Source organism: Crocodylus porosus, unplaced genomic scaffold (assembly GCF_001723895.1).
Source record: "Crocodylus porosus isolate Cpor-Errol unplaced genomic scaffold, CroPor_comp1, whole genome shotgun sequence".
NCBI lineage: Eukaryota > Metazoa > Chordata > Crocodylia > Crocodylidae > Crocodylus > Crocodylus porosus.
The window spans coordinates 179,316,095-179,331,937 of NW_017728906.1; the positions used below are offsets into that span (position 1 = coordinate 179,316,095).

General features: G+C 41.4%; 1 protein-coding gene across 1 annotated transcript in view; it reads right to left on the bottom strand.

The window, feature by feature from the left end:
• Positions 1-2,671: 2,671 nt before the first annotated feature.
• The window catches only part of YAP1 (Yes associated protein 1), a 127,239-nt gene continuing 114,067 nt past the window's right edge, over positions 2,672-15,843 (bottom strand). Inside the window, exons 7-8 of the mRNA XM_019528535.1 lie at positions 7,263-7,375; positions 2,672-6,693 (exon numbers count right to left, since the gene is read on the bottom strand). Coding sequence (XP_019384080.1) covers positions 6,455-6,693; positions 7,263-7,375 — 352 coding nt within the window. The 3' untranslated portion in view covers positions 2,672-6,454. The remainder of the gene's footprint in view (positions 6,694-7,262; positions 7,376-15,843) is intronic.

A 15,843-nucleotide genomic window follows, 5' to 3' on the forward strand; every position in this document is an offset into this window, starting at 1 on the left:
ACTGACTGGCAGAGGGGCCCTGCTGCTCAGCACCTGCTTCTGATTGGCAGGGGAGCAAATCACAGAGCTATTTTTGCCTCCTGGCTGGCCAGTAGCAAGTGATGGGGCCACTGGGACCCCTTGCCCATTCAACAGCAGGAGGCAAAAATGGTGCCATATTTAAAACAGTGGTTTTTGCCTCCTGGCTGAACAGGAGTGAGTGGCGAGGCCCCTTTGCCAATCAGCAGTGGCGGGGGGAGGGAGAGGAGGAGGAACACGTGGGGAAACCTGCAAGGTTAAAGGAGCTGCCATGCAACCCACTTCTGCTGTGAATTTGGTAGGTCCCTACTTATGAGTAAAATCTGCATACAATAGGCCCACTTTCAAAGCATGCAAGACGGCTAAAATTTTAACCTCCAAACTTACAGGGTCAGAAGCTTCTAGGTAACATCCTTAGCTTCTGTATACGAATTTGCCACAAGCTGAAAATGAAAGGCATTTTTCTTTTCTGGCGATGTTTAAAGTGGCACCTTTAAATGGTACCTTTTAAGCATCAGACACAAATATTAAAACAGTAAGATAGCTATAATTTATTATAACAGCAGGAGTGCAAGAGATTGTAATTTCACAAGTACAAAGGAAGTCTTGAAGGTGTGATGAGGTTCCAATGAGGACTGCGGGAAAACAATGTGTTTTTCATTTATCATGATAAAACTCCACTTTCTCCATTTTAGATTTAACTCTTGCTTAAAAGAGTAGTGGGTTATATTGATCCCACACTTGAGAGAATTCATGTGAGAACCGGAAAGGAACTGAAGGCTGCAGAAGCAATGATTTTTTTTAGGCGCAATCAAAAAAAAACAAAAAAGGGAAAAAAATCTCCATTAAAGAAGGAATGGGGAAAACCAAAATTGAGTTGCAGAATTGGTACCATATTTCTTACTGAGAGAATATTTTAAAGTAGATGCAGGGAAGGAACAAAATGCATGGACCTAACCATTTTTATTGGGAAGAGTTTTTAAACTAGGCTAAGCAGACAGAGGCTTCTAACTCAGCAATCTTATGTTTGGTATAAAAGATAATACTATGATCATATGTTTCATAAAGCTTTTTAAAAACCATGAACAACCATGAATATTTTTACTCCAGATTAGACTAACACTCCTCTCTTTCTTTAGCATTAAATAACCATGTAATTTTGCATCTGAAAGTGCTGTGCTTTGTCAGGAACTCTTGAAGAAACCCTGAGCTATAGATTTCTCTTCAGTGGACCATGGATATGATATGAAAGTATGATAATTATGATATGGCCTACCTTGTCTCAAATATTACAAGGAAGATTTTTTTTGCCCCAACACAAACTTGTCCAAGCAGGTAACATGTGTAACTGAAATAGAAGACTATGAAACAGGAAACATTTAGAATCACAGTTATTACTGGGATTTAAGACCTCGTATGGCTTTTAGTGAAACTTCAGGGTCAATAAGGGTGCTAGTTTGGATAACAATCTCCATAGCTGACGCCCAAGCGTGAGACAAAACAGATTAATATCACACACACACACACACACACGCTCTTTTATGCTAAGTGGTTCTGCAGTTTGTTGGCTTTACTAGTTTAACATCTTTAAATTATACTGATGCTTCCTAATTTTGATCCTAAAGACTTTAAACAAAAGGGGGAGATAAAATGGGGTGACACCCTTTTTAGTTTCCAAATGAAACTCTACCTGCCTCCTGTTCACCACAGCATTTAGAGATCTGCAGATCTCCTTACATTACCTCAAATAAGTCTCCAGAAAAATTAGGGATTTGGTGGCTCACAGTCCAACTTTACCTTAATTTCTTTTTTTTTTTTACATAACCCTAGGCAAAGACCATTTAACTTCTACTGTCCTGTATATTTGCATGTTGAAGGCTTAAAGACCTCTTGGATGCATTTTATTTCACATGAAATAACACAGCAGCTTTTTTCATTTTCTAGTATTGAAAATATGCTCAAGACAATCTGCGTCCTGTCTTGCACTGCTGTGGTATCTTCTCCCATGCTATAGTTGTGTGTCATTACTTTATAAATAAATGAGGTAGGCTGCTGCTCTGAGTGCATAAAACCCACTTTTTGTGCCCCTCATTGGGTCCCAGTTCACTTGAAGATACAGATCATGATGCATAGGTTTTAGCTCTACAGTCACTTAGGTTTTATCTTGAGCAATAAACTAAGAAGTAGGTGGCAGAGCATTGGTGATAGGTTAGTGGAACATCCTGGGCCTTATTGAAGGACTATCACCATTCCAGTGCTGAGTATCAGACTCTGGATTACTAAAAGCAAAGAGTCCAAGGAAAAGCAACATTTGTCAAGAATTACTCTGTACACAAGACTTCTCTTTTAAAAGATGATCCCCAAAAAAATCAAGACCCCAATGAAAAGTTTAGTGCAGTGATTCTTAACCATGGTACTGTGGCAACGTTGAAAGGTGCCATGGGACAGAGAAGATACAGCTACTCCTTTCAAGTAGGTTAGCACTATAATAAATAAATATTTTTAAATGGGGTGCCACTCAATTCGCAGAAGATACAGAGGTATGCCTCAAATGTAAAAAGGCTGAGAACAACTGCTTTAATGAAATTAAAGATGAAGATACTTTTAGGTCTGATGTATACCTTTTTCTGAATTCAGAACTCAGAACCTGAAATTGAAAATTGAGAGCATCTTTATTGGTAAATCTGCCACACACTGTAGACCTAGTTAGCCAAAAATATCTACTATGTGGGAAAATTCTATGTGGGAAGATTTTAGGCATTTCTGAAATTAAATATAAAATTTCGTATAACAGATAAGCTTCTTACCAATGGTCACATAAATGGTCTTGCTCTATTAGCTGTACTGTTTTACAAAAGTTACATGAAGCCTAGTCATTTTCTCCCGAGTCTTGTGAACATACAGGCACACACTGAAGTGATAAGCACTCTTGTCATACCAGTGAATTCACTGGGTCTACTCACAGCCTTAAAGTTAAATGCAGTTTGCAGGACTGGGATACACGATTACAAAAACTACTATACGGTAGTGTGGAATAGACAATAAAAATGTCATGAAAACTGCAACAATTCAGTGAGATTGCCTAGAAATCAAATTCCTTTGCATCCTATTAAAGGTTAACAAACAAACAAGGTATTTTAAGCAGAAAGTATATATTTATACCACATGAAACAACTGCAAAAGTATTACATAAAGAAAAATAATGTAACAGAATTTACTTAGGTACCTAACGTACAGGCATGCTCATAGCTAAAAAGTAACATTGGTAACTAATATATATATTTCTGACAAGGGTGCATTTAAGAATTCTCTAATATAGATCATTTTAAATGTGGAGAGTATTTCTTCAAGATACAGAAAAACAAATCATTATTTTACACAGGCACACCTGCTATTTGTATAAAAACATGCTTGCAAGTGAAAAGTCGCCTTAGTACTAATTCACCAGATATGCAAAAGCCAAGTAGTGTTAATTGTATTGAAAAGGTCTCTTCTCCTTTTTGCACTGGTGAGCACCAACACTGAACGGTAGAATTTTTGATCTAGTATGATTTACTTGACACTGTAACCTATCCCAAAGCAGCTGTCCTGCCAAGGTACTGTACAGCACAATAGGGATAATATGCCTCATCTGTATTCTGCACACAGTACAGTTAATTCTAGAAGCTATAAAATTAGGACAATGATTTTGTTTTGTTTAAATATATACATCAATCAGTATAAAATACTAGCAAACACTTTGCATTTCAAACAAATTTTAACCACGTCATCAAACAATGCTTTTACAGAATAAAAAAATCCAAATCAATTTCAACTGCTAACAGTATAGCATCTCTAGGTTATATTTCCTAACAATGGAAGAGAACGGAAGTGTCTTAAAGTCTATTAAAAAATCACAAAATAGGATTACTGTTAGAGCAATTCAAGAATTCCCAGTCAGTACCTATCCTACGCAGTGCCACCCAAATACAGTATAAGCCATTTTAGTGTTTCTACTATCAAAAGAAAACAAAGGTCTGACAAACACATAAAAGCAAGGAAAGAAACCTGGTCATCCCTGTGATATCAAGGTACAGTATGTCAAGAGTTTGCACTTAATGCATAATATGTACCATTCTGCTATTATACTTGGATACAACTGGTTAAGTCAGATTGAAATGGGGAATAAAGCTCTGAACTTTCCTTGCTTTTGTGGGTATATATCAGACCATTCAAGTTACTCTTCAAAACTTAGTGTCAGTTTCTTTAACATTTTTTTCCAAAGTGGAGGGAAGAAGGATGGAAGAATTCTTAATGCAAGCATAAGATACTCTTATAATCCTAAAATGGATATAAATACTGTTTTAAGGGCTAATGTGTCATTGCACAATGTACGTGGCCTGTTAATGTGTGGGTTATTGGTGTAGCAGAATGTATTGCTGTTGCGGACACATCAGTGGGAAATTCATTTAAAATAATATTCCACAACACACCACTTCTGACTTCGCACATTCTGATTATTAAAAAATTTATGAAAAATAGTAAACATGCACAAATAGTGGCAAATTTCAAATCTCAATTGCTGCTGCTTTTGTTTTTAAAATAAAATTTAGAACTCCAAAAGCAGAGAGCTTTTTGTGTTAACATTTGTAAATGATAAAATAGAGCCATTTCAAATTCTCGTCACGTAGAAAACCTGAAGGATAAAACACTTAATTCTTGGATTTCTTAGTTTACTCCTATAACTTAAAAATAACTGAGTGCCTTAAAAATGATTAAAAAAAATTCTTCCAAGCAAAGAATTGTTTTTTCCATATATCTACAGTATTGCTATGGCCATGGTATAAATCCTTGATAATAAGGACTGACAATGGGACTGACAGACCTTTAATTAAAGAGGTGCTATCTGATACCACTATTTTTTAACCCAAGAACTACTTCATAGCTTATACTGAAAGTTTGATTCATGCTCACTTTGTTCATTTAAAAATACTCTTTGGAAACAGTGTCAGCTCCTGCAGATAACTCAGTGTTACCTTTATTTTAACAGAGTAAGTTGTATGGCAGTCATTCATCTCTACCCCATGCTAAGATCTACTACTAATATACACTTCATTACCTGCTCATGTCACCATCTAACACATAACTTTACAGTCTTCTAATATAGTGTCCAGGGCTTATTTTTCACTAACAGTCTTACCAAAGCTTTGAGTTTTTTAGTTTAGTGTTTTCATTGTAATCTAAAGTGAGATGATAGTTTAGACTATTTTTCCATGCTACTTAAAAGGAGAACTTTTCACTAAGGTTTCTCCCGAAGATTTTACTTTCTTAAACTCAGATATCAAAACTAAAAAATAAAACCGAAGAGATTAGATAAAACAGTCAATTAAACATGTAGTGTACAGGCTTGGCTACTTTAAAATGCATAAAAGTTTCAATACAGCACATAGAGCTACATTTTACAGTGGCACAACCAGATTCTAATTTCAAATTCTTGCAAGTAGGCATGAAAAATAAGCCACTGGTCATTTATTCTAATGATTACATTCAAAGCTAGCCTTTAAGAATAAAAGTTACAAGCAAAATAGTTTCATGGGCTCACTATCAGGCTACAATAGACATGTTTTAGGGTATAAAAAAGCAGACAATTCAGATTTAAATAAGACTGTGAAATCAGGAAATTTAGATTTCACTATTTAAAAAAGCACCTACAATTACTTCCCAAACTATGGCTAAAATTAAACCAACTAACAAAAAAAATCCTAGTTTTTGACAGACAAAAAGTTTGATTAAAGTATGTGGCAACAATAAAAATTCATATGTTACTATACGATTCATTTACTATACCGTAAAATATGAACAAGAGCACTTTGTGACTAATGGAAAAGCTAGTAGTAGCAACCACTTATTGTCAAACCATCTTCAGCCCTTCTTTAAGCTTTATCTCCAAATCAGTATTGACTTCTTTTCACCAGATACATCATTTTTGGCTTGTCACACCAGTAAGTCATGTTTTACCACTTGCCATAGGCAACAGAGGAGATAACTAGCTGAGCAAACTACAAGCGGTGACATGCAGAAGTTAACTCACAAATCTGAGTACTTAGATAAAATGATATGCAAGCGCATATGAGGACAAAAGGAATGGCATTCGTCATCCAAATAGGCTCATCACCCTCCACCCCATTGAACAGTAGTTGCAACAGCAATAGAAAAAGACCAAAAAGATGTCTATTCTTCAGAGTCAACTGTGAAAGAGGTCAGCAATATATAACAGCAGCAATGGATAAGGAAGAGCAAAATATTGGATGAAAAAAATCTTGTTGAATATTTGTTCATTTACTTTTTCTGACCACAAACCAAATGTTTGCCACACTGGTTTTTTATTAACTTCGGGTATAGATGTCCTATTCTCCTTAGATCCTTCACAGATTTGGATGCAGTCTCCCTGAGGCCTCTATAACCAAGTAAGAAAACTCTCTTTATCTAGCTTGGTGGCTGCCAGCACAGATTCCATGTCATTAAGGATGTCAGAACTCAAAGCCTCCTGCAGACTTGGCATCAGTTCCTCTCCTTCTATATTCATCCCATCTCCTTCCAGGGTCCCAAGGTCCACATTTGTCCCTGGAATGGCTTCAAGGTAGTCTGGGAAACGGTTTTGATGGGAGGGTATGTTACTTTGGCTGATACTATCACCTAGTATAGTACAAAGCAAGACAGACATTAAACACAAAGAATTGTAGATGTGAAACTTACAATGAGGACAACAGATAAAAGATTTGGTCTTGGTCATGTTACTCATGTAAGTGATCCCATTAATGGCAATCTGGCCAGTCACACATGGCAAGCAGAACTTGACCCTAAATGTATCTAAAACATGCCTTTTCTTCTACTGTTCTATTCACTGAGCATTACCCCATCAATTGTTTACAGTAGAGTGTGTGTGTGTGTGTGTGTGTGTGTGTGTGTGTGTGCACACATGCACATTATAGTATACTCAAGAAAATAAATAGATGCTGTGCAGAACAACCACATCTTGTTGTAAATGAAGTGATATTCTAAGCAAGACTTAACTAAGTTTTTGTTCTGCTAAAAAACCTTAATGCAGATTTAAAACCCATTTAAGCACAAGAGATATACTGCTTATGAGTGTTTTCTGTTCAGACAGAACTTTCTACTTTTTTTTTTTTAACAAATATTTGCAATAAACAAAGGAAAACAAATATATATAGGAAAATGCATTAAAGGTGTAAATAAAAACAAACCTGTATCCATTTCATCAACACTGTTCAGGAAGTCATCAGGGGTTCTGGGTACACTATAACTGCTCATGCTAAGCCCACTGTCTGTACTTTCATCTCTGGAGTGATATGTTCCACTATAATAGAAGAAAATAGTTAAGTGAAAATTGAGGTCTAAGCATTTCAGAATTACACCGAATAAAAACATGCACCTTTTCAGATAAGCTCAGTAGATTTGGTGATATAACATAATGTGTTGTCAAACAGACTACTGTATCTGGTAGGTGTTAGCTGTTATTTGTCTACAAAGCTTGTAGAGTAAGACAAAGCTGTCACAAAGGCACAAGAAAAAAACTAAGACTGAAATGAAATAAATCATTCCTTTATATAACTCCTTAACATATACATCATTTTCTCGCATGCAGCACACTCCCAAATAAGACACAAAGCTTGTTTTGGGAAGGCAAAATGAAAGGGAAAAAACAATTTTCCGGAGCCACTGCTGAATTCTGATTGCATGGCTGAACCTTGATCAGTGCTGCTCAGACAAAAGCTACAGCTTTAACTCACTCACAGCAGTTGCCAATCTGGCAGCAGCTTTTGGCTGAAATATAAGAGCCTACATAGTAGCTAGGACCCTTATATCTCATCGAATAGGACAGATAGGACTGAGGAACAATTATAGGAACCCATAGGGAATATTCATGTGCCTGTCAAGTTAAAAGCTTTCCACCATGCCCACCCCCAAAAAAACAGGCCCAGAGGCATCTGGGGGTCATTTTCATGGGGCAGGGGACAGTGTCAGGACCCCTGGCACTCAAACCTAGGTCTTCTGGGATTGTGGGCAGCGGCCTGGGCTACAGCACCATGAAGCAGCTGGCTGGGTGCTGGGCCCAGGCTGGGCCCTCCCATGGGGTCCCAAATAGAGGATCATATATGATCCAGGGGGACCAAATGGGAGCCCACAAGACCCTGATGGGAGGGCAATAAAATCCTTCCACTTCCTGCAGGGCCCTGTCCCTGCAACAACACTTCCAGTACCTCTGTGGTGAACCTCTGTCCAACTCCATTACAGGCAGTCCTCAGACTTACAATACAACTGGTTCCTGAAAACAGCGTCTCAAGTTGGACCGTTGCAACTCAGAACCGATTTTCCCATAGAAAACAATATTATAAATGGGGGATTGGTTCCTGAACCAAGGCCCAATACCCCTATTTTCACCAAAAATAACCTAGAATTTTGTACTCAATCAATTATATATGAGTAATATAGCTCCATTAATGTATTTATATTATAAACAGCAATCAGATTGATTTGGAAGGATTTCTTTGAGGTGACTTTGCTGGACTTTTTGAAGGGCTCCTGGTTGGACTTTTTCATAGATTTCCTAGACATTAGGGGCTGGAAGGGATCTTGTAAGATCGAGTCCAGCCCTCCTGCCATAGGCAGAAAGTCAGCTGGGATCAAGTGACCCCAGCAAAAAAAATCCATGTTTTTTTTGAAAGAGGCCAGAGAAGGTCCTTGCACCACCTCTGGGGGGAGTCGGTTCAAGACCCTTGACACTCGCACCGTAAAGAACTTTTTTCTTTGTCTAGTCTAAATCAGTCTTTAAGGAGTTTATGGCCGTTAGACCTTGTTATGCTTTGGGGGGCTCTGGTGAACAGCTATATTCCCAGGTCCTGATGTACTTCTCCTATATAGTTGTAGGCCTTCTCTTTTCCGTAATGAAGAGTCCCAAGTCCCTCAGCCTCTCCTCATATGGCCTGCCCTCCATGCCTTGGATCATAAGAGTGACTCGCCTCTGGATTCTCTCAAGCTTTTCCACATCCCTCCTGAAGTGGGGGGCCCAATACTGGATGCAGTACTCCAGCTGTGGTCTCACCAGGGCCGAGTACAGTGGGAGGATGACATCCCTGGTTTTGCTTTAGATGCATCGGCGGATGCGCGCCAGAGTTCAGTTTGCTTTGCCAGCAACAGCATCGCATTGGTGGCTCATATTCATCTTGTTGTTAATCAAGACTCCCCCCCCAAGTTTCTTTAGGTCGTGGTGCTTTTTGAAGGGTTCTTGGCTAGAGTCTTTTCAGGAGTCTTGGCTGCAGATTTTTCTGGAGCCTTGTTTGTTTTCTTAAAGAAAGTGTCCAAGTAAGTTTGGACAGATGTTCTCTAGGGAGACAGGCAATGCAGCGAACTTGTTCACTGGCATGGCGTTGCATCGGATCAAGTGTTGTAAAGTTGAAATTGATGTCAGAAAGCTGAAACAGGGCATCAATTTACAAATGTTGTAAGTGCAAAATGCTGTAACTTGAAACCATGTTAGTTGAGGACTGCCTGTTCTCCTGTTACTTGGACCCTCCAGCCCTGCTCCAGCACTGCCTATGGCCTTGCAACCTGTACCTTGCCCCTCCCTATATCATCCTCTATATCGGACTCAGCTCCTGACTTTTGGCCTGGCCTTGACCACAGACCTGCCTGATCCATGCATGAGCCATCAGATTTGGACTGACATCTGGTACTGTGACCCTCAGCTTGGCTTCTAGACCTATGGGATTGCAGACCCTCAGTTTCTGAGCCATGAACTCTCACATCCAAGTCATACCTGTGATACAGGCCTTGAGTCACCTATTTAGCCCCAAGCAGACCCCTGTTGTCATCTTAGCCACAAAATTAAGCTTAGTCTCATCACTCCCAGTCTTGGATGGTTACACTTCTTTGCAAGCGTCTCAAGAACTGACTGACATTAGTGCTAACTGTTGGATCCATACAGCAAGAATGAGGGGGACAATGACTCAAAAAAGAAAAAAAAAACCCAACCATATCTGATCACCATTCAGAGTAAGCCTGCAGAACTCCTTGCCACAAAGCAAGAGCAAGCCACACCCTTAGCAAATCTGCCTGTCTGTCTCTTTGCTGGTCCCTGCAAACTTCATGGGTATGATCTGGACATGGGGGAGGAGAGTGGAGCTGGGCTCAAAAACCGGGGGTATAAAATACTGTACGTCCAGAAGCCACGCTAGAGGTCATAATACCAGAGTCAGTCAGAATCTGATGGTTCATGCCAGATCGAGACAGCTCAACTATGTTCAAGGTCAAGCCAGAGGTAAGGAGCCAAAGAATCCAGCATGCAGGATGAGGGATTCAGGAGGGAGGTACAGGGGTCCAAGGCTAAAGGCAGTGAGAGTCTAACGCAGAGGGGAGACGGGAATAAAGCAGGCTGTTCCAAAGTAGAAGCAAGGCTGGAGCAAGGCACACAGGAGGCAGGAGGGTCTGAGGCAAGAGAGGGAGTACTGGAGCCAGGGAGTGCTGGAAGTGTTGCTGCAGGGACAAAGCCCTTTGGGAAGTTGAAGGGTTTTGTAGCCTTACAACCAGGACCTTGTAGCTACCACAGCTTCTCCTGGGTCACATGATCCCCCATGGAAGGCCCCAGGCTGGGCTAGGTCAGCACCCAGCCAGCTACTTGGAGGCGCTGCAGATCAGGCCTCAACCCACAAGCCTGGAAGGCCTGTGTTCAAGCCCTGGGGGTCCAGACAAAGTCAGCTTCCCTGCTTAAATGACAAACCCCAGTTTTGGGGGACAGATTTGGTGAGGGGGAGGCAGGATAGGTATGTGCACTACATGAGTAAATACGATACTACTTTCGCCTTCTCAACAGGCACTTTTTTAATGAGATATTCACCGTATTAGTTGGTCATACCACCTGGTTTTTAGATCACATTATCTGAGGAGAAGACTTCATGTGCTCAGGCAGAACACTGTGCACAGTTTGCAAAGCAAGTATTTTGTGTTTAAAGAATATTAGAACCACCAGTACAAAGCTAGTAGCCAAAAAAATAAAACCGGTGGAATTTTGGGCACAGAATAATTGAAAGTAAAAGGTTAAAACCCCTATTAATGTTAAACATTAAGAAACTAAGGATGTAACTAACATTTAAAACGACCTGTTTAACCTCCTCTAATTCTAATGGGCTAAAGGATTAACCAGTAACATAGTAGCTTGGACACAGCTGCTGCTGGGAGCTGCTCCCAGCTTCTGGGGCCCTTTGACTAGGGGGAGGGGAGGAAGCTACAAGCCCAGCCAAACAACACAGCCCAGATGAAGGCCTAGGCTGGGAGGGAGGGAGCACCTGTGAACCAGCAGCTAATTGCTTATTGATGAGTCATTAGGCTGCTGGTGTTTGTCTCTTAGGCTATGGGCACTAGTGCCCCTCCCTGCTCCCTGCATTGCTGCCTTCTGATTCCTGCTGGGGAACTGCATGACTTCTCTTGCCCCTTCCCTGCCAGACTGAGCCCATGCAGAGGTAAAGGATAACAGGTAAGCTAACCAGTCATCACTGCACTTACCAGTTACACAGTTGATTGTTTAACCCAGAGGTTCCCAAGCCCTGGCCCGCGAAGTGTTGGCTGCTGGACCAGAAGTCCAGAAGTGACCAGCATACTGCGCACTGGTAGTAAACCCTTTTTTATACGGAGTATTATACCCTTTTTTATACCTGTCACTTCCAGACTGCAGTTTGCTGGTCCGTGGTCTAAAAAGGTTGGGAACCACTAGTTTAACCTTCTGCAACCCTATTAGAAGCCCAGCATTTTAATAACTATCTTGAAAACTGTAATCAGTTGAATGCTGACAACTCTTCATATTACGCACACATACACCCCAGAACCATCCTTCAGGTATGTTCAGAACTATCTAGGTCAGTTATTATCAACTGTTATGCCTCAAGATCCTTTTAAGAATGCTGCAGGGTGCCATACAACATTAACACTGTTAGGTGTGCAAAGACCTATACACAAACCTATGATTTACAACACAAACCCAGAGACTTCAAATAGAAATCCACAATGTCAAAAACATTCTTCCCTGCTCTGGTCTTTCTGAGTTCTTTGTAACAGAAAAATTACTCTATTATTTTTTTGTCATTAAAAATGAATGGATATTAAGAGCTGGCATTTGCCGAGAGGTGCCTTGAGTCCAAGAAGGTTGAGAACCACTGACCTAGTTAGATAACAAGTCCTTCGCTGAAGTGCACACGGTCTGTTGGACCAGCACCAGAGAACAGCACATCCTACATGCTGAAAATCCTCCCTTGCCAGCATGTCAGTATAAAATAATGCTGATGTATGCTTTTATTGAAAGCAAAACTGGAAGGAACAAGATTCAAATCAAAATAAGAATTATGGGAACCTTAAAGTCAGAGACTCCAAACCAAACATTTGAATTAGCCTTCTACAATACAGCAGAACATTATGCACATAAAAAGAAATCTCCCCAGAAGTCAGAACAAAACTATACTGCACAAACAAGCACTCCCTCTGGGAAAAGGAAGAATCATTTAGAAAACAGGTTTGGAAGGGACCTCAGGTCATTCAGTCCAACTGCCTGCTCAAAGCAGGATCCTAGTCTCACAGAATCACAGAAAATTAGGTGTGGAATGGACTTCAGGAGGTCATCTAGGCCAGCGGTTCCCAAACTCTGACAGATTGCGCACCACCAGTTTAAAATAATACAACCTTAAGTACCACCACCAAATTCTTTTCATATAAAGTAATTATAATAAATCTGTTAACACGTACCACTGACAGGTTATTTGTGTACCACTGGTGGGACGCGTACCAGATTGAGAACCACGGATCTAGTCCAACCCCCTACTCTAAGCAGAACCATTCCCAAATTATATCATCCCTGCTCCTGGCTGTCTTTTGCCACCACTGAGAACAGTCCAGCTCCATCCTCTTTGGAACCAACCATCAGGGAGATGAAGGATGCTATTAAATCCCCTCAGTCTTCTCTTCTCCAAACTAAATAAACCCAGTTCCTTCAGCCTCTCTTTGGAAGTTATGGGTGCCAGCCCTCTAATCATTTTCATTACTCACTACTGGACTCTCTCCAATTTGTCCACATCCTTTCTGTAGTGGGGGGCCCAAAACTGAACACAGTAAGCCAGATGTAGCCTCACCAGTTCTGAATAGAGGGGAATAATCACTTCCCTCAATCTGCTGGCAATACTCCTATCAATGCAGCTCAGTATGCAGTTAGCCTTCTTGGCAACAAGGGCACACTGTTGGCTATTGTCCACTGTAACCCCCCAGGTCCTTTTCTCCACAGTTGCTGCCCAGCCAGTCAGCCCCCAGCCTGTATCAGTCCATGGGATTGTTCCATCCTTAGTGCAGGACTTTGCACTTGTCCTTGTTGAACCTCATGAGAGGTTTTTTGGTCCAATTCTCCAATTTGTCTAGGCCTTTCTGAATCTTAACCCTACCCTCCGGTGTATCTACTACTCCCCCCCAGGTTGGTATCATCTGAAAACTTGCTGAGGGTGCATGCTATGTCATCTTTCAGGTCATTGATGAAGATATTGAACAAAACCAGCCCCACGACCAACTGCTGGGGCACTTCACTTGATACCAGCTGCCAACTGCACACTGAGCCATTGACTATTACATCCTTTGAGCCCAATGATCCACCAAGTTTTCTATCCCCCTTACAGTCCATTTATCCAACCGGTAGTTCCTTAGGTGCCTGTAAGACTGTTGTGGGAGACCATATTGAAAGCCAGTCAAAGAATACTACACCCACTGGTCTCCCCACATCCACAGAGGTAGTCATCTCATCATAGAAGGCAATCAGGTTGGTCAAGCATGACTTGCCCTTGGTGAATCTATCCTATCCTATCCTGCTCCTAATCATCTTCTCCTCCAAATGCTTAAAAATGGATTCCTTGAGTATCTGCTCCATGATTTCTCTAGAGACTGAGATGAGGCTGACTGTTCTATAGGTCCCTGGATCCTCCTTTTCCCCGTTCTTAAATATGGACACTATATTTACCCCTTTCCAATTGGCTGGCACCTTTCCCGATCACCATGAGCTTTCAAAGATGATGGCCAGTGGCTCTGCAATCACATCAGCCAACTTCCTCAGCAACCTCAGGTACATTGCATCCAGGCCCATCGACTTGCACACGTTCAGCTTTTCTAAATAGTCCTTAACCTGCTCTTTTGCCACAGTTGGCTGCTCACCTCCTCCCCAAACTGTGCTGCCAGATATAGTAGTCTTGGAGATGACCTTGCCTGTGAACACTGAGGTGAAATAGGCATTAAGCATTTCAGCTTTTTCTGCACCCTGTCACTTGGTTGTCTCCCTCATTCAGTAAGCAACCCACACTTTCCATGATCCGCCTCTTGTTTCTTGTTATTATCTCCACCTGAACCATCCCAGCCAAGTGTTTGTCTAACCCACACTGAAAAACTTCCAAGGAAGGAGATGTAACAACCCAAGTAATTTGTTTCAGTGCTCAATCAAAATTTAGAATGAAGCTGAACACAGTCGGACAGTCCTTATCTCCCTTATTGTAATTTAAGACTGTTACTTCTTGTACTGCCCCCCCACTGGCTTCAGAGAACAATCAAACTCCATCCTCTTTACAATAGCCCTTTCTGTATCTGGAGACTTATTATATTCACCCCCTTCTATTTCTCCGAATCAATAATCCCAGTTCTATCAACTTATTTTTATGCCAGGTTTTCTAGACCTTTAATTAGTTTTGCTCTATTCAAGTGCAGGGGGGCTCAAGCCTTTGCTTGCGGAGCCAGTGCATCTGGCCCGCTGGTTCCTTACAGCATGAGAAATTCAGTGGGAGGCACCTGTGGGAATTAACACTGCCAGTCCTGCCCCACTTCCAATCTTCCAAGTCCATTGTGGCTGGACCATGCCTCTTGCCACCCCACATATTCAAATTAGGGCTAGGCTGTGCCCTAGTTGGATGGGGCTGGGATGCCCCATGCCCCTTCTGCAGCCAGTTCAGGCCCCACTGCACCTGCCCTGTGCCCCGGATTGGGCCCATCAGTGGAATCTTGTCCATGGATGGGCTGGACACTGCCCATCTAGTTCATAGGGCAGAAATCAGGGGCGACGTGTAGGGGTGCATGTGTATCCCCTGCAAAAAGGTCCCTGATCGCCGCTGCTGGTGGCGCCTGCGGGTGGTCACCTTGCCGCCCTGCCAGTAGCATCTGCGGGAGCTCCCAGCTCACCGCCACTAGACTCCTGGCACTGTGTTCCTGCCGTCAGAGGAGCAGCCGTATCCCCTCAACCGCCTGGGGCACATGCCGTTCACGGCAGAAATGTTGAGTGCCACTGCTCTAGTGGATATTGTCCATCTTTCTTCAAGTGCAGTACCCAGAACTAAACAAAGTGCTCCACATGAGGCTTCACCAGTGATGAATAAAGGAATCACTTCTCTTGACTTGAAGGTGGTGCCTCTGTTGAGACTTCTCTACATGCTGTTAACTTTGTTTTGCAATAATATTTATTACACATTCAATTAATTCAGTTTGCAATCCACTATAAACTACAGGTCCTCTTTTGCAGTACTGTAGCATAGCTAGTTGCTTCCATTATATATTTTGAACCTGATTGTTCTGTCCTAAAAGCAGGACTTTTCATCTGCCCGTATTGAATTTAATCTAATTTATTTCAGACCAGACCATGTATAGCCTGGTTAATCATATAATCTAAGAAAGTACCAGAAGATACTCAAATAGTTTTGTGACAGGGCTGGTTTAAGAACCTAGGCACAACTGAATCACAGTGAGCATTATACCTCTAGACCGTGG